Raw genomic sequence first — 18866 nt, 5'->3', positions numbered from 1 at the left:
GTCCTGGATCATCTTCACTATCATTATTCTGAATTCTTTTTCTGGAAGGTTGCCTATCTCCACTTCATTTAATTGCTTTTCTCGGGTTTTATCTTGTTCCTTCATTTGGTACATAGTCCTGCCTTTTCATTTTGTCTGTCTTTCTGTGAATGTGGTTTTTGTTCCACAGGCTGCAGTATTGTAGTTCTTCTTGCTTCTGCTGTCTGCCCTTTCTGTCTTAAGATATTTTCTAATTTCCTTTTCGATTTCTTCTTTGACCCATTGGTTATTGAAGAGTGTAGTGCTTAATTTCCACATGCTTGTAAATTTTTCAGTTTTTTTCTGCTGTTGATTTTCAGTTTCATTCTATTGTGGTTGGAAAAGATACTTGATATGATTTCAGTCTTCTTAAATTTTTGAAACTTTTTTTGTAAACTAACATGTGATCCATCCTGAAGAATGTTATGCATGTGCTTGAGAGGAATGTATTCTGATGCTGTTGTGTGGAATATTTTGTATATGTCTGGTAGGTTCATTTGATCTGTACTGTTGTTCAAGTCCTCTGTTTCCTTATTGATCTTCTATCTGGATGTCCTATCCATTACTGAAATTGCTGTGTTGAAATCTCCTACTACTACTGTGTTGGTATCTTTTTCTCCCTTCAGTTTTTTAACGTTTGCTTCATATATTTGGGTGCTCTGATTCTCATAATTGTTATATCTTCCTGGTGAGTTGACCCTTTTTTCATTATATAATGCCCTTTTTTGTCTCTTATGACAGTTTTTGACTTAAAGTCTATTTTGTTGTGTATTAGCAAGGCTACCCCTCCTCTCTTTTGGTTTCTATTTGTATAGAATATCTTTTTCCATCTTTTCACTTTCAGTCTATGTGTGTTCTTAAATCTAAAATGGGTCTCTTATAAACAGCGTATGGTTAGATCTTGTTTTTTTAATTCATTCAGCCATCAAAAGTGTTACAGTTGTTTTTTTTTTTTTTTTTTTTTTGCGGTACGCGGGCCTCTCACGGCTGCGGCCTCTCCTGCCGCTCTGGATGCGTAGGCCCAGCGGCCATGGCCCACGGGCCCAGCTGCCCCGCGGCATGCGGGATTCTCCCGGACCGGGACACGAACCCGCACCCCCTGCATCGGCAGACGGACCCCCAACCACTGCACCACCAGGGAAGCCCTAAAAGTGTTACAGTTTTTAAGCATTTCTTTAAACTCAGTTAATTTATAAATCTGGATACTTTTAAATCCAAGTGTTTCTCAGAACAAATGACTTCTAGTAACTTGAATTTTTCCCCCTCATTTTATGTTCTTATTTTCTCTTTCTCCTTTAACAGAGGCAACATATCTGATTCATTGGCAAGACCACAATCTGATCCCAAAGATGTGCTCCACAAACCCAGGCAATTGGGTCACATTTGATGATGACCCTGCTTTTCAGTCTTCTCAAAAGTCAAAGAATTTCCCTCTGGAGAATCAAGGCATTTGTAGGCCAAATGGACTTAAACTGAACCTTTCTGGTACTATGGAATTTCCCAGTGGATATTCCTCCACCAGCAGTACCCCTCTCTCCTCTCCCATCATAGACTTTTATTTCAGTCCAGGACCTCCAAGTAACTCTCCTCTTTCTACACCTACCAAAGACTTCCCAGGTTTTCCTGGCATCCCCAAAGCAGGGACTCATGTGCTTTATCCTATTCCAGAATCATCTTCAAACAGTCCACTTATACCTGGAGCAGGTTCTTCCATATTGCCTACTAAACCAACCTGTTTATCCCATGCTTTCTTACTCAGTGACCACTCATGTATACATCCAGCTCCCAAAGTGGGTCTTCCAGATGAAATGAGCCCCCACCAGGCTGAAAGCCTAGGGTTCCAAAGTGATACTCCCCGGTTTCAGTATTTTCAGGAGGACTGTGCCTTTTCAAGTCCATTTTGGAAAGATGAAGGCAGTGCTTCCCAGCTCACCTTTGACCCTCCAGGAAACAGAAAGATGGTCCCATCAAGAGACAAAGAGATGCCTATTGATCAAAAAGGCTTAAATCAATGTTCACTCAACTACATCTGTGAGAAACTTGAACATCTCCAATCAGCTGAGAACCAAGACTCATTTGGAAATTTGTCTACGCAGCATCTGTATGCTGAAGATGCTGCCTCTTCCTTTGTGCCCCACATGCTCTTCAGGAGTCAGCCAGAAGCCGGATGGTCTTTCATGTTGAGAATCCCTGAGAAGAAGAACGTGATGTCTTCCCGTCAGTGGGGGCCAATTTTTCTAAAAGTCTTACCTGGAGGAATTTTGCAAATGTATTATGAGAAGGGGTTAGAAAAACCATTTAAAGAGTTACAGCTCAATCCATACTGCAGGCTTTCTGAACCCAAAGTTGAGAACTTTAGTGTGACAGGAAAAATCCATACTGTGAAGATCGAACATGTGTCTTACACAGAAAAAAGGAAATACCATTCTAAGACAGAAGTAGTTCATGAGGCAGACATAGAACAAATGCTGAAGTTGGGATCCACAGAGTACCATGACTTCCTTGACTTTCTGACCAGTGTGGAGGAGGAGCTGACGAAGCTGCCAGCTGTTTCAAAACCAAAGAAGAACTATGAGGAGCAAGAAGTTTTCCTTGAAATTGTGGACAACTTTTGGGGTAAAATCATTAAAGAAGAAGGAAAATTGGTTGAAAGTGCTGTGATAACTCAAATCTGGTGCCTCTGCTTTGTGAATGGGAACACAGAATGCTTTTTAACCTTGAATGACCTTGAGCTGCAGAAGCGAAATGAATGCTATTTTGAAAAAGACCCAGAAAAGAAGGGGATTGATATTCTTGACTATCATTTCCATAAGTGTGTGAACGCACAAGAATTTGAGCAATCAAGAATCATTAAGTTCGTACCTCTGGATGCCTGCCGGTTTGAGCTGATGCGTTTCAAGACTTTGTATAGCGGCGAAGACCTTCCCTTTTCCCTGAAGTCTGTAGTGGTTGTCCAGGGGGCGTATGTGGAGCTTCAGGCCTTTGTCAACATGGCCCCGTTGGTCCAGAGACCATCCTTGAGGTCCTGTGACAACATAATGATACACTTTCCTGTGCCATCGCAGTGGATCAAGGCCCTCTGGACCATGAACCTCCAGAGGCAGAAGTCCCTGAAAGCCAAAATGAACCGCCGGGCGTGTCTGGGGAGTTTACATGAACCTGAATCTGAACCTGTCATACAGGTCACTGTGGGGTCAGCAAAATATGAGAGTGCCTACCGGGCCGTCGTATGGAAGATAGACCGGCTTCCTGATAAAAATTCAAGTAAATATTCAACACTCCAAGCTGATTTTCATGTGAAATCACTTAAATGTTTTCCCCCTCCTCCTTGGGTTGAAACCAGGCTGAGGCAGATGGGGTAACGTCATTCAGCTGAGGCCATGCTTACATCGCTGGGTGGGAGATGGAACATTTAGTTAAACAGCTGGTTTATTTTGTCCCCTTATGCCTATTTCCACCAGATAAGTTTAGCCTAACATTTTTTTAAGGTATCATAAGAAATACCATCCGAGGCTAGGATTTTATTATGGATGGTGGTACCGAGGGAAAATTTCTAGTTGGACTTCTTGACATCAACCGTCAGCCTCAGATATTAAAATTATTGTTCATATAGCTTAGATTCCCTAACTGACCTTTTAAGATCTGTCATCCTTGAACATACCTGAACTTTTTTGTATTCTCAGCCAGTACCACTTCCTCCTTAGGTTTTGTTCTCTGCTTCTTGAAATAAGACTACCTTTCATTTTTACCCAAGTTAATTTCTTTTGCTGAATTGACCAATTTGACCATCTTGACAAGTTGTTTTAATTTTAATTAAGCATTAAAATTCAGTTACTTTTTTTTATTTTGTAAAGCAAACAATGAATCTAGAAGCTTAGAACTTTGAAGAGACAGCCCTAGTACTGCATTTATTTTAAAGTAGTAAGTTAGTAGTGGGTGTAACATAATAAAGCAAAAAAGCAAAATTTGAAATTAGGGCTGCTGCCTGTTTTAGTTCAGTTACTTCTGGCAGAACACTGGGCTATGGAGCTAAGTTGGGGGCAGATTTGGGGCATCTGAGTTGATGCATTCATCATTTAGGCAAACCTTTATTGAGCACTTACTGTATTCCAAGTGCCACATCAGGTGCTGGGGCTAAAGAGAAGTAAGATTGATCCCTGTTTCCAAATAGCTCACATCTGGTCTAATCCTTCAGGGGAATTTAATTACATCCTAGGGCCCTCCACGCTGTGGACTGCGGAGGAAGCATTTTTATTCAGGGTGGACCTACAGCAGTGTTTCTCAAAACTGGCTGTCAGAATAGCCTGAGAGCTTTTAAATAACCTTGATGTTTAAGCTCTACTCTATGCCAATTAAATCAGAACCTCTGGGGGAGGGCCCCAGGCACCCATATGTTTTGAGAGCTCCCCAGGTGAGCCTAATGTATGACCCAGGTTGAGGGAAACTGCTCTCCAGGTCTCGTGTTGTTTTGGGGCCGGAAGAGCTAGCCCCAGACTACAGTGGACCTAAGGGGCAGCATGCCACCTTGTCTGTGCCCTGCAGTTTTCTGGCTTAACATCTGTCGACTGATTGTATCTTGAGCTACAGACAGGGCCCAGCAGGTGAGAGACACAGCTGGCAGCTGAGGAGCCCTAGGCCCCTGTGCTGAAGGGAAGCCCCCATTCAGTAGCCTTTCCTGACACTCCCTGCTTTTCTCCATTCATGCCAAATTCCCCTCCACAGTGTCCTCCTGACTCACAGTAATTGGTGGTTACCTTCTAGTCCCAAGGAACAGCCAGGAGAGCCCAGGCCCAGGGCGGGGAGAGGCAGTGATAGGATAGCGTGGTCACAGGCGTGGCCTCTAACGGTACCTCTTGGTCAACTCCAGCATGATGGGAATATCTTCCAGGATATCATCCACAGCAGTAATGCTTCCTGCCTTCTTGATAACGTTGCTGGAGGAGCAAGTTCAAACCATTCTCAGATTATCTTCCCCCCAGGGAAACAGATTTTGAGGTTTTGAGTGTGTGGTTCCAAGGGATCTGTTCTCAAAGTTATTTGTGCTACCTTTTAGGTGAGAGACGTTATAAAAATCAGAATATCGTTGCCTTTTATTTTGCTGAACACAAAGGGAAAGGGGGAGGTAGGCTGGAACGCGAACTGTAACCTCCTTGGTCCACAGATGTCCTCTGAGGTCTGGGTGATAACCTGACTCCTGTTCTCCTTTTGTCCTAGGGATGGTCACTGGGCCCAGAACAAAAGGTCAGGTGCACCTTTTGCATGGATTTGCAGCAATGCTTATGCCTCTGAGAGAGGAGCACAGAGGGCTCAGCCTGCTGGCTTGTCCAGCTGGGGTCAGAGGGCCAGGGGGACAGGTTCTCGATGAGCCCACTCCAGCCGCTCTACCTCGGAGCAGGCACTCCAGCTAGACCCTCCGGGGCAACCACGCCTTTTTTTTTTTTTTTTTTTTCAAACTGAGAACCTGTACCAATCATTCTTTTCTAATTTTGGAAGGAGAACAACATACAAAGCTTCTTGTGAAAATGATCCTGTTCAGAACAGTGCATTTTCTCAGAATTAATGGTGGAGTTAATTGATTCAGTCAACAAGAATTTAGTAAGAGGGCTCACTCATTCACACGTCCATTCCACAAACACCCACTGAATTTCCTCTAGGTACAGGCTCCGTGCTGGGTGCTTGGGGGATACAGATGCAAACATGATCCCTGCTGTCTGGAAACATAAGTCTAGTAGGCGAGGCAGACGCGGAAGCAGCTATCCAAATGAGCTGTGGAAATCTGCTCTCTTCTCTTCTGGAACATGTACAGACGTTATCTAATAGGGATCCCAGAGGAAGGAGTCATCAACTGCAGGGGGCAGTAGGGAAGGCTCTGCTGGGGAGGCGATGCTTCAGCTTGGCCTGTGAGAATCAGTGGGACTCCATCAAGGATAGAAACAGCAGAAACACAGGCGTGTCGGTGGGGGATCTTACCTGAGTTATGGGGCCGAGGGGATAGTTGGAGAAGAAACCAGCCTGCCAAGAGGGTCGTGAGCCAGGCTGTGGGGTGTGGAGTTTGTCAGCAGGGCCTCAGGAATGTTTTCAGGCATGACTGTGACAGAATCCTACCTTGTTTTAGAAAGTCAGGCGTACGTTGCAGAGGAAAGATTCAGGAGTAGATTATAGTACAGGGAGGCTGGTAGGAGGGGAGAGAGGTTGACCAAGGTGGAGGGCAGTGGGAGCACTGAGACAGAGGTGAGCGGTGGGTGAGCGAATTCAGAAGAGGTGACCTCGAGACAGTGACAGTGGTCTGTGGGCCTGGGGGAAAGGGAGGGGCTGGGAGGAGGTCCGGGTGGGCGATGGTGCCATTAGCTGAGATAGCCTCTCCTCCTTTTAAAATCTGTTTCCCAGCCCTGGCTGCATGTTAAGAGTCCTTAAAATCATTAGAGCTTTAATATTTAAAATACCCATATTTAGGCCTCATCCCTACCAATCAGACTCCCAGGGTGAGGCCCAGCTATTGGTGCTTGTAAGAGGCTCTCCCATGCAGCTGGCCTCGTACCTCTCCTGGGAGACCTGTCATGGCCTCCTAGGCATCACTTCTCCCTGCTGTGTATCCCTGTGTCTCCCTGTTATTGCCCTCCCATCCATATTTACCAGCAGTTGAGCTCACTGAGAACAATTCGAAGAGTGTGCATTCCCAGAGAGGCTGGCTGGACTTGGTCTTGGCCTTTGGGAATATTTGTGGAAGACTGTCATAGCACCAGGCTTACACAGAATGTGAGCATTCCAGACAATTACGTGGTGAGAATTCACTGACCAAATTCTTTGGGATAAAGCTGCTTTGTTCAAATCAGGTCTGTGCACCAAGGGGAGGCCCGGGAAAAGGCAGTGAGGCTGTGTCTGGTGGAGTCTGGGGGAGGGGGCAGGGGGCAGCTCTGAGCCAGGCTGGGGCCCAGACACTTCTGGGATCACGTGGCCCTGTCTCCGAGGCTTCTCCACGATAGGGGTTGGGGGAGGATAATGCAAAGAGTAAGAGGCTGCCTGGCATTTTGCTTCTTGAGAAGAAGCATAGAAAGAGTAAGGTTGGGGCAGAGAGGAAATCTTTATCCGAAGGCAGTGCTTCTCAAACTTCTGTGTGCATATGAATCTCCTTGTTAAAATGTGGACTCAGAATCAGCAGGTGGGGCTCCCCAATACTGTGTCACCCACACGTGCTCCAGTGATGCCAGCGCGGCTGGCCACGGACCTCACGTAGAGGAGCAAGGACTTAGAGTATCTCGATGTTTCTATATGATTTTAAACTCACTTGGGCATTTAGAGAACAGAGGATTTTAAAAGAGGGTCTTTAAAACGTTACCCTTTCAAGCTAGTTTCTGAAAAACCTGTTAGAAAAAAAATTTTTTTAGAAAGGAAACTAAAAAAATGTATGAGGTATATGTACTAATTAAAAAAAAAATTTATGCCCCTTTCCTGGGGATTTTTGAGATCGGAATTGAATTTTCCTATTGGTGAAATAACTTACATGTGATATCAGGGGAGGTGGGAAGGGATGCTGGCTCCTTAAATGTCTCTTCTACCAGCACATCAATGCTTAATATTCCTTTAACGGTGGGTGAGCCTTTCGTTTTACAACAAAGGTTGGCCCCAGATAGTTCATTCAGGCTAAGGTGTGAATGACAACAGAGGACAGTTTCTTGTGCACAGGTTTTGCTGGGGGTGGAAAAGAGGAGGAGGAGGGGGGAGAAGGAGGAAGAGAAGGTGGTGGAAAAAGAGGGGGAGGGAGAGAGAGGAAAAGGGAGGAAGGAGAGGGAGAAGAGAATGAGGACATTTGAAAACACCGATTAGTCATAGAGGGTACATATGGTAGCGTAGAATTAGAAAGAGAAGTGAGCATGGTGGAGGGTCAGTTAACAAATGTATCTGTCTCCACTTTCCCAGTTTTACCAATTTTTAAATATGACTCGCCTTTACTTTTTTCTTTGCTTTCTCTTCAGCACATTGGTTGTTCTCTCCTCCTCCACTACTTGTGTCATCCTTCTACCATTCATTCCCTCCAGCTCTCACCAATTCAGTTTCACGTGTGAAATATTTTGGTTCAAGAGGGACCCGGTATCTACTAGACCTAAATAGATTTCGTGATTTGCATTCCTGGTCCTTAGAAAGTGATGAGGGACTAATTACCGAAGCCCGAGAGTGCCCCCTGGTGGTCAGTACTGAGATAAAGAACATGATTTTCCTCTATCTTTTGTTCATTCACTTGTAAATTCCACAAATATCCTTTGAGCCCCTAATGTGCCAGGCTTGTGCTAAGGACGGACATGATACTTCTCTTCACGGATATCAAAGTCCAAAGGGAGTGTGAGTTATTAAACATTGTAGAGTATTTAGAGTTTTAAAAGCCAGGAAAAATATGCCAGAAAACTTGAAAGGAAAAACGTTCTCCTTTTACCAGTTTTTTAGAAAAGGGGGTAGAAAGGTTTTGTTTCTAAACCTATTTTTGGAGTACTAGGTCTTCAGCTTGGGTGATTTTCATTGCAAAAGTTCCAAAAGAGTTTCTCTTTAAAATGTGAATATCAATATTCACATCTAATATCAATTAGATCATCTCCAATATCATTTTCAGCTCTACAGGGGTAGAATTCATGGTGCTTTCATTAGCAAAATTATGGTAATTAAATAACAATACTGAATTTATAATAGAATAGCACTGTGCACTTCTATCTATACCACTATAGTATACCACGTCCCTAGAGCTCTTATGTGTGCCAACTAGCTTGTTTAATCCTCACAGCAATCCCATAAGGTTTGTGTTGTTATCATCATCACCCCCCCATTTTCAGATGGGGAAACTGAGGCTCAGAGAGATCAAATAACTTGCCAAGGGTCACCCACCTTTTAAGTAGCAGAGCTGGGATCTGACCCCGGGCCATCTGAGTCCAGTGTTTATGTGCTTAACCACTATGCCATAAAGGACTGAAGACTGCCTGAATTAAGTTTAAATAAACTTATGTATCCTGCAGACAGAAGGCCAGAAAGGCTAATGGATTGTGGACTCTCCCCTGGCTTTGTGTGTGTGTGAACAAAGTTATCGCTTGCCTGCAGTGATCTGGGCAGCTTAGAGCACCTCTGAGGCCGCTGTTGTCCTCCCCTACAAGTGTGAGGAAATGCTAATGAGCATCTGTTGGTTAATTGATGGATGAGTTCTCAAGGCCTTTTACAGCCTTAGAATTCTATTAGTCTCTCTACAAGAAACAGGTTGTAAGGAATGAAAGGCAATTTATCTTTTAAGAATTAAGTGAAATCCTTTAAACTCTTGTTTTTGTGCCTAAAGCTGTATTCTGATGGAAATGTTCTTTCTTGAGTCGTGTCAGTGGTGTAGTAATTTAATCTGGCTTTTGAAATTATTGTCATCTCATACATTTAATTTAAGTAAAGATAGCTGCATGGGATATGTAGATGCTGTGGACTAAAGCAACAGAATCATGGAACATTTATAGAGTTACTACAGTGATTACGTTGAAAATATTTTTTACTCCATTGTAACACACACACATAAACACACACACACAGTACCTGACCCCTCTTAAAGCTTTTGTGTATATCTGATATCCCTAGGTCTGGCACAGGGCCTGGCTTGGCATAGAGTAGATGCTCAATATATGGCAAAGTGAAGTGAAGAGATATTGCATTGAAACACTGAAAGTCAGTATGCCCATATTTACACGGTACATTTGTTCCAGTCAAAGCTTTAAGGAGGGTGAGTGGAAATTAGTGTACTGAAAAATAATCCATTCTACTAAAAACAGAATTCTTGGCCTAGAATATTTTCTGAAATGTAAAAAAATTCATTAAGTGTAACTTTTTAAAAAAATCATAATTCTTTATAATGTGACCTAATTTAGGCTGAAATTTACCTTTGCATTATCTATCAATAAATAGAGTGGTAAGAAAATGAATAAATTAACAATTACTGTAAGATCTTATTCAGTCTACTTAAGAGAAAGTTTTCTCTCTTTACAGATCTTATGCACATTATAGCCAAATAATGATGCTTAATATAAATATTACTCACCTTTTAATTTAAAAAACTTAGCATACTTTTATTATGCTGAATTAGAATCACCCAATATAAGGCACTCACATATGAACTTGATATAATTCTAAATTTTTCTGATCGCTGTATTGTTGGTCATTGTTTTATTTGAATAATTAAATGAAATATTAAACTTTCTTTTTTAAAAAAGAAACAGCATACTTCTCATTGAAAACATTTTGGGAGTTAACATATATAACTATATAATGATAAAGTTGTACTTACTTCAAAGCTAGTACTTTAAAAATGCAGGTAGACTTCCCTCCAGTTAGTGCAAAATTGTGAATTTTGATTGTATGTCGTTTAGTGGAATTCACACAACCATAGTGCTAATGGAAATGCTTATTAAAGAGAGGGATACATGCCTCTTATGCTCAAGAGAAATGTTCAATGGCCATTGAAATACTTTGACTGACCGTTTGATTTTTTTCTTCAAGGTCCTGATCATCCCCATTGTTTGTCATACAAACTAGAACTTGGATCAGACCAAGAAATTCCCTCTGATTGGTATCCATTTGCTACCGTTCAGTTTGGGATTCTTGACACCTGTGCCTCAAGGACAGAGGTCAGGTCTCTGGGGGTGGAGAGTGATGTCCAGCCACAGAAACATGTTCATCAGCGAGCCTGCTACAACATCCAGGTACATCCCGAAGCCCTTGAGTTCAAGTTGGGGCTTCCGAAGCTTTGACCTGATTTGGCTTTAGATATTTGCTTTGCCCTGTGAAGTGACTGTGTGTGTGTATGTGTGTATTTGACCTAGAAAAGAGTGATGGTCAGCAGTGAGCCTAGTTCTTCCCCTCAGTTCTAGAGAATATTGGAAGCCTGAGGACACAGTGCTGTGTACTTAACTCAGCTCTCAATGAAAAATGGGGCATTAAAAATAAGTTCACATTTCAGAAGCATATTTATAATAAAGATTTTGTTAGAACAGCATTTCCCAAGGTGTGTTCTATGGAACATATGTCCCATATAATGATCCAAGAAAAAAATAAGTTGGGGAACATCGTACACTAAATTAATGTTGAACAAAGGCTCTGAGAAGTTCTGCAATAAGGAAACTTGTTAAACTTAACTCAGTTTCTCCCAACTCATCAATTATGGAATCTTGTCTCCTGTAAAACACCTATCAATATCTTCTGGAATAGTATTCTGTGGAGCACTCTTTGGGAAATACTGAGTTACTCTATGACCACAATTTTAAATGTTCACCATCAGCTCATCTGCATTCTTGCGCCAGATGAATTAAAGAGTGACATACACTTGCACAAGTTTGTTCCTAAACTTGCTTTTCCTTCTCATCTTCAGACTTAGATATAGAGATAACCTCTGCCACACATTTCCAATAGTGTCTTTTTTTTTAATTAATTTATTTATTTTTGGCTGTGTTGGGTCTTCGTTGCTGTGCGCTGGCTTTCTCGAGTTGCGTCGAGCAGGGGCCACTCTTCGTTGCAGTGTGCAGGCTTCTCACTGTGGTGGCTTCTCTTGTTGCGGAGCACGGCCTCTAGGCCCGCGGGCTCAGTAGTTATGGCTCGCGGGCTCTAGAGCGCAGGCTCAGTAGTTGTGGCGCACGGGCTTAGTTGCTCCGTGGCATGTGGGATCTTCCCGGACCAGGGCTCAAACCCATGTCCCCGGCATGGGCAGGCAGATTCTTAACTACTGCGCCCCAAGGGAAGTCCCCCATAGTATCTTGAAATGGTATGATTATATAAGACATCATTAGCACCAACTGGTGGTTCTATAATATAGTAACGAAGTCTGGATTTTTCTTTATTTTGGACTGTCTGTTCAGAAGCCTGTATGTTTGGGTCCAGTGATTTTTATACTATTGGTAAAATGAATGATGAATGGGTGCTGTTCTGTGCAGCCCCTTCAGGACTGAAGGACTTATTCCCTCGGCAGCTGGGAATTGCCCTGGATGAAGAAGGATGCCATGCTCCAGGTCACGCCCCCTTCCTGGGGCAGCCTGTGTCCAGTAACTGGTGGATCAGGGGTCTAAAGACCCTTTTACCTCAAGTTGGAATAACCCTGCAGGGCCTTCGTAGCTTCAGCCCTCCCTGGGGATCGGCTGAAGCCTTTACGGTGACTGCTTTGACGCCCGGCTTCTGCCTCTTCCTGTCCTGCTCCCTTCCCTCCCCTCCTTGTCAGGTGTCCTCCCCGGCAGCCCTCCCCAGTAAACTTTCTGCACATCAGTCTCCATCTCAGCATCTGCTTCTTGGGGAACCTGACCTGTAACACTAGGCATCTAAGTATTACGTGTGACTGAAATGTGTGTCAGGTGCTCATGGAGATGTCATTTATACTATGTGCTGTTCGTGGGATGTGGCAGTTTCACATAGTTGTAGAGGACCGCTCACAATTATATACCAAAGTCTCTCTAGCTTTAATAGCATCGGTGGCAGTCAGTTTCAAAACGTTATCTTCCATTTAATAAGTATTTATTGAGCAAGTTCAAAGCGCCAGCTGCTGCCGCAGGTGCTGGGAACACAAAGGTGAACAAAAGACAACCCCCTGTTCTCATAAAGCCTACCTCCTAGTGGCGGGACAAAAAATAATTAGTAAAAGAGCAAATAACGTAATTTTAAGTAGTGACAAATTCTAAGAAGAGAGTAAAAGAGGGTCACAGGATAGAGAGGGATGGAGGGCTTCCTTACCTAGAGTGGTCCTGGAGGGCCTCTGTGAGGAGGTGCCGTTTGAGGTGAGATGAAAGAGAAGAGGGACAGACAGATGGTTTGGCCCAGCTGTTTACTGTTGTAAACTAGTTTTAGTTAGAGAGATGATTTTGGGTGTGCTCTAAATCTCAGGTGGGCCAGAGGCTGGATATATGATACTCGGGGGCATCTTTGATCGCATGTCTAGCCAGATTTGTAAATGTCTTATCAGTATATGTAGTCTGTATACATTTTATAAAACCTGTGTCTGACTTGGAAGAAAGTTTGTCCTCTTCCAGATCTGACCCTAGAAGGGAAGGATTTGGGAGACTCTGTTGTCCCAAAAGAGAGCAGTGTGCTTCACTTGGGAACGGGCACGACAGGGTAGAGGGGCTGTGTTTGTGTCCAAAGGATGAGGTGGCTAGAGTCCTTGCCTCATTTACAAACGAGGACTGAAGAGATATTGTGCTGTGTTGCATTTGTTAATGCTGCCCCTGTTTTGCTTTTGCATGACAGGTTGAAATAGAAAAGAAGTGGATTAAAATCGACGGAGAAGACCCAGATAAAGCTGGTGACTGCGTAACTCAGTAGGAGTAGCAAGAGTCAGTGATGACGACCCACTTTCCAAATACGTAATTCACAGAAACCACACAAAGTTCTGCTACTGTAGAGTGGAAATGACAGGTCCAGTGGTTACGTTTAGAGAAGTTTAGACCTGCAACCAAACCGTCTGTACTTTATGCTTTTGATATGTTTGTGCCCTGGGGGTGTGATCTAAAATGTGTCTATAATTTTCATGATGTTTTTGTTTCCTAGTGAAACTCAAAGGCGCTATTATTGTGACCTGACAGCCACTTGGCCAAAGCATTTTTGATTACTTGGTGGCTGATTGTTTTGCCCTCTGGGTTACCTAGGGCCATAGTTATTATCCTCCAGCCCGTACCTCTTCTTATTGCGCTAGCACTAGTACTAGAGGACGAGGCAATCAAAGGAGACGTAAACCAAAGTACTTAATTTTCCCTCTTGCTCTTGTCTGAAACGTGGTTGGTTGTAGGATGATGTTCAAACCACAGGCTAACATGGAGATGTGGGACTATCTCTGACTCTGAATTATTTATCTTCCTGTCCTATTACCACACTGGTGAGTAACCATCAGCTGTATTTGGTACCTGTCTTTCCCCCACGGTATCATTATTTTCAAAATCCATTTGTATTCTTGTGTGCGCTGCAAAGAAGCTAGTTCTGTTGATATACATATTTCAGTACAGATCACTAAGACATATTGCCCTTTGCTTGGAGAGATTCCTTTCAAAATGGAATCCCAGTATTGGACACTAGTTAAAATATTCATGTATGTTAAAAATGAATTTTTAAAGTTCATGAATATTGTTTCCCAGAAGTGCAGACTCTAAGAATGTATTTTGATAAAGTATTTTTTTTTGTAATTAACACAAGCTTCTCTTGAGTAGGAGATCATATTATGATTATTTTATGTTAGCTCTGCTATCATGCTGTTTATGCTAATTCTGCTTAACTTAGAGTAATTTTCTTTAAAAGATGAGCGAAGTGAAAGACACTAGATTATTTTATCTACGTTTCTAAGAAGTGATCTTTCCCTTCTTCAAAGCCAGGTAAATGTTTGCTTTTTAATGAAAAGCCAATGGCATTAGCAGTTATAATTCTGTTTATAATTTCCTTTCAGTGTTTATAGTGAAAGGTCAGACTTTTAAATTTAGGAAATCTATATTCTAGGTATTTTTTTTAGTCAGAAAAACATGTGGAAAAAACATGTGGTATTAATGTACCTTCAATTTATGTTGATCCTTAAATATGATTAGTGGGTATTTTTCTTTATTTACTAGATTTGTTTTGAGTCAAAACTGATACAATAGCGTTCTTCCAAACAACATTATTTGTTGGCCCACAGAGTTTGTCTCATACATTTTATTTAATGTTACATTACATTCATTTTAATCTGTTAAAAAGTGCAGATTTTGTAAAACAAACATTTATGATCTGCATCAATCAGCAGATTTAATGCTTTTCATTATTTTACTGTAAAGGCAAAGAATGCAGAAGTTGACTGTTGAAATGAATTGGTATTGCTCTTTTTAACTTCAGCTGATGTATTGCTCATATCATATGCTTGAGACTCACTGTTGATGTATAGGAGGGCAAATCTATGTGCGCGTCATTTAAAAAAAATTCCACCATCCGGCCTCATCATCTGGTGTGGCACATTCTGGAGTGACTTCAATCTGCTCAGAACAAACATGGAGGCGGGCCGAACCTGATGCTGCTCCATGATACCAGGGACGGTAGCTGGGTTAATTACTGCTGGTCCTTGCAGATCTGTTTTATGGCGTCCTGCCTATAAAGAACTCAGAGTCTGATTCAGATGAACTTGATGAATATTTACACCTCAAAGTAATTTCAGCACAGGGTTCAATTAATCACTCCTTAGGCTTCACAGGTTGCCAGTATGTGTGGGTACCTCACTGCTGGGGTCATTTATTCACCAGCCCTTCAGCCTTCAGGAACGTCTCAAGATTCAGTGCTGGAAATGTAACAAAAGGCTGACTGAAGCCCAAGTGAGTTTCTGCAGCAATGCAAAGGTTGATGGCAGGAACAGCGGGGTGCTGCAGCATAATTGTTCATTTGCACATCTATTAGGATCCTTAAATATTCATTACTTAACGTTAAATTAACATTCTGTGTCAGGTGGAGAGGCTTTTTAATACAATTCTTCTGACCTCAGAAATGGCAGAAGGTCAAATGTGATCCTGATGCTCTAAGTGAAAAATCAGGTAGGGTCCACTTAGACTTACCAATTAAGAAGTAGAATCTCCTTTGCCAGAAAGTAAATGATGATCTTCAAAACAACAACAATAAAAACTCCTGCTTTTAAGGTAGGGAATGGAGGAAGGAAGTGAATGAAGGAGGAACTACTCCTTTCTAGCATTTTAATTTAGGTAATTTAGATCAATGCTTTATGAGTTTGACCCCCTTGGGGTCATTTGTTTAACTGACACAGTGGCAGACTTCCAAGGAGTTGGCCAGTTTGGGATGAATTGTTCTGCTCTAATTGGTTTGGTCTGGTTGCCTTACCAGTCAAAGGATCGTATTAGCTGCGTAAATGAATTCATGGCTTGATGGTTACCTGATCAATTTACAGATCTGAATTTAAGGACATTTCCTTTTTTTATGGGGATAGAAATAGTTTATCCACTAAAAAAAGTATGGAAAAAAACCCTTCCTAGCATAAATAAAGGCTGGCATTTTTTGACCTGATTTATATATTAAACAGTTCTAGGGTTTTAGTTCCCTTCATTCTGGGTCTGTGCTTTCGATATAGCCCTTCGTCTCTTATAAATTATGTCGGAAGGCCTTCCTTAATGATGACTAAGTGTTATTATATCTTATTCAAAATATGATTTTATGTCATCAATACAGATATAAAACAGATTGAGCCTTAATCATGTAACGAAGTATTTTGTAGATTGCATATAGATTTTTTAAAATTAAAGATGTATTTCAAATGATTCTTGCTGTGCAATGGACTTATATCTTCTTTTGCAAGGTCTGGGGCAATTTTTTTTAAGGTATGAAATCAATTTCAATAACCTTAACCAATTGACTCTGTCAGGCAAATGTATACCTGCTTCACTATTAAGGACTCAGTGTACATGGCGTCTTGGCACATCCTGGAAAAATAACACAATCAAACTACAATTTGTGATGTTAAAGGATGATTTTTAAAGGAGGATATAATCATTACTCTCATAAATGATATGGGTAGATGCCCAAGATCTTACTTAACTCATTAACTAACACGGGAACTGGTAAGATGTTACAAGTGGTTCTAAGGAGAATTCAAAGAGCAGAGACATGTACAGGAAATAAGGAATTCTGAAAAGAATTTACAAATAGATGCAAAATGGATCTATCCTTAGGCCAATATCAGTAATCAATTTCCCCTAATTAATTTGCATTTGTATGGACAAAGATCATGTATGTTATTATCAGTTTTCTAAAATTTACAGAGTTGTAAAATAACTCAAAGACAATGAAGGTGTTGATAACCTGGATAGATGAACTAGTTAGTCTTTCACAATTCTTCCCAACAGGATGAACTTTATCACCAGGAGAATTCTAAGGAACTTTCAAACTTTGGCAACTGGAAATGATGTGCATGTAAAGAAATTTTTTTAAGTTTAGAAAATTATTTTTTTACAATTTTACAGACTCTATTTCAGATAAAGTGTGTGTGTTTTGGGGGGGCATTAAAGATATGAAGATAAATCAGCTCTAATAAAAACCAACCTAACAACCTCTCCACCCGCCCTTTCATGAGGAAGCTGCCATGTGTTGGAATTCAATTCTTATCTAGCTATAGTAAAGTTAAATTTCAAAACTGCATCAGGAAATGAAACTTCATAGAGGCCAGATCATTTGGAACTGTTTTAGCCACTACTGAAATTAACAGGGCTTGATTCTCATTGGGCAGGAACAACAAAAAGATTAAGTAACATAAACCAATCCTATTTATAACAAAATTTCTCAAATTCCATCAATCATTTCTTTCCTGTTTTGTCTCAACTTCACCCTCCCCATCCTCAGCAGCTACTCTACTCCCAGGACCTTTTGTGCTCTTACCCAGGGTCCTAAGGGACAAGGCTATTAAATTGACAAGACGGACAAGGTATTTAATTGAACCATGTGAAATCGACAATATTTAACCATTCTTGATGGCAATTTCATGGCGCTCAACCTGATTGCCTGCATATTTCCCCAGTTTATACTGAAACAAAAGATTTTTGCTATAATTGTTAATAAGATCCTGCTTAGACCTGGCATCTAAATACGAATTTGTCAATTTTTAAAGCAAGACAGAATTGCTAGCCAGAAAGCAAATAGGTGAGTTACAAAAACTACCTTAGATAAAAGCTCCAGGTGATTTTATGCCTTAAAGTCATGTCCTGTCTGTAAGGAGAACAGATTAGACGAGTTGCCCCTTTTTTTTTTTTAAAGATTAAAGTTCATTTCTATGAGACTGCCTAGAGAAGAAATGCAAATCACCACTATACTTCGGGGACTGCAACATTTCCCTCATCTTCGCCTCATCTATCTGCTCCAGAAGAGCCGTACAAACCTCAGGTGGGAGGATAGCATATTTAAATAATATGATTGTGTGTGTTGACATTTTCCTGAAAAGCCCATTTTTGTACTATCCAGAATTGCTGTGAATTCCCTGTAATACAATTTGCGGTATTATCTTGAAACAGAAGAGGGCGCTCGCAGGCAAGCTGCTGCTACCCAGAATGAGAAACAGCGTTTGAATTTGATGGTGCTTGTATTGCGATTAATAAAAGATCTTGGGGGCATTTTGTAAAGCATTTTCAAAGCATTGTGAATCCAGTGGAGTATAATTAAAATTAATGCAATAGACAAACACTCTAAAGTATTCCTAATGCCTTGTCTAAAAAGGCTGTTAAATACAACTTTACACATCCCGAAGATTTAAATACCATACTTATCTCTAAACATTTGTAAGTACTAAAGAGATAGAAAAATAGTGCCTTTCTTCTGAACACATTTCAAACAAACTTTTTCTGATGAGAATTAATGAACTCTAAATCTGCTTACTTTGAAAGAGGTATAACATATTACAATGAATCTATAACGTTCAGCTTCTGAGCTTCCAGGTACATATATCAAGATCGATGTGGTCTCCAAAGAGCTCCAGCCCAGGATTGTACTTTCAGGCTCTGAAGTAAGAACAAGCAAATATGTGCTTTCAGGAGAATATTCCATGCCACCTTGACTCGGGGATAAGACTTTACCCTGTTTAGTTCTCTGAAATCAATAATGAGCATTGTCTTTTCAAGATGGGCTCTGTCTTTCTCTCAGAAATCTTTCTGGGTAGATGATGTCATTCCCTTATAAAGCCTGTTAGAATGATGTGTTTCCAAAAACCTTAGAGCATGAGTAAGTCTATGAATGTGGCTAAACATTTGAGGCATTCCTGAAGCTGTCTTCCACACTCTGAAGTACAGAAGGCTTGTTTAAGACATTGGGTGCCTTAAGTGGTGACTTTGAATCACCTCAAAATGTTATGTGACCATTGC

The 18866-nt window shown here is 41.3% G+C and overlaps 1 protein-coding gene across 1 annotated transcript in view; it reads left to right on the top strand.

The window, feature by feature from the left end:
* The window catches only part of STON1 (stonin 1), a 54566-nt gene extending 36502 nt beyond the window's left edge, over nt 1-18064 (top strand). The window contains exons 2-4 of the mRNA XM_022573886.2: nt 1321-3282; nt 10528-10730; nt 13255-18064. Of these exons, the coding sequence (XP_022429594.2) occupies nt 1321-3282; nt 10528-10730; nt 13255-13329 (2240 nt within the window). The 3' untranslated portion in view covers nt 13330-18064. The remainder of the gene's footprint in view (nt 1-1320; nt 3283-10527; nt 10731-13254) is intronic.
* The last annotated feature ends 802 nt before the right edge of the window (nt 18065-18866 follow it).

The sequence above is a fragment of the Delphinapterus leucas genome, chromosome 13 (assembly GCF_059928025.1).
Source record: "Delphinapterus leucas isolate spDelLeu-1000000601 "Yukka" chromosome 13, BTC_Dleu_Yukka2, whole genome shotgun sequence".
Taxonomy (NCBI): domain Eukaryota; kingdom Metazoa; phylum Chordata; class Mammalia; order Artiodactyla; family Monodontidae; genus Delphinapterus; species Delphinapterus leucas.
Note: the sequence above shows the minus strand (reverse complement) of the source record. Positions and strands in the feature narration are given on the sequence as shown.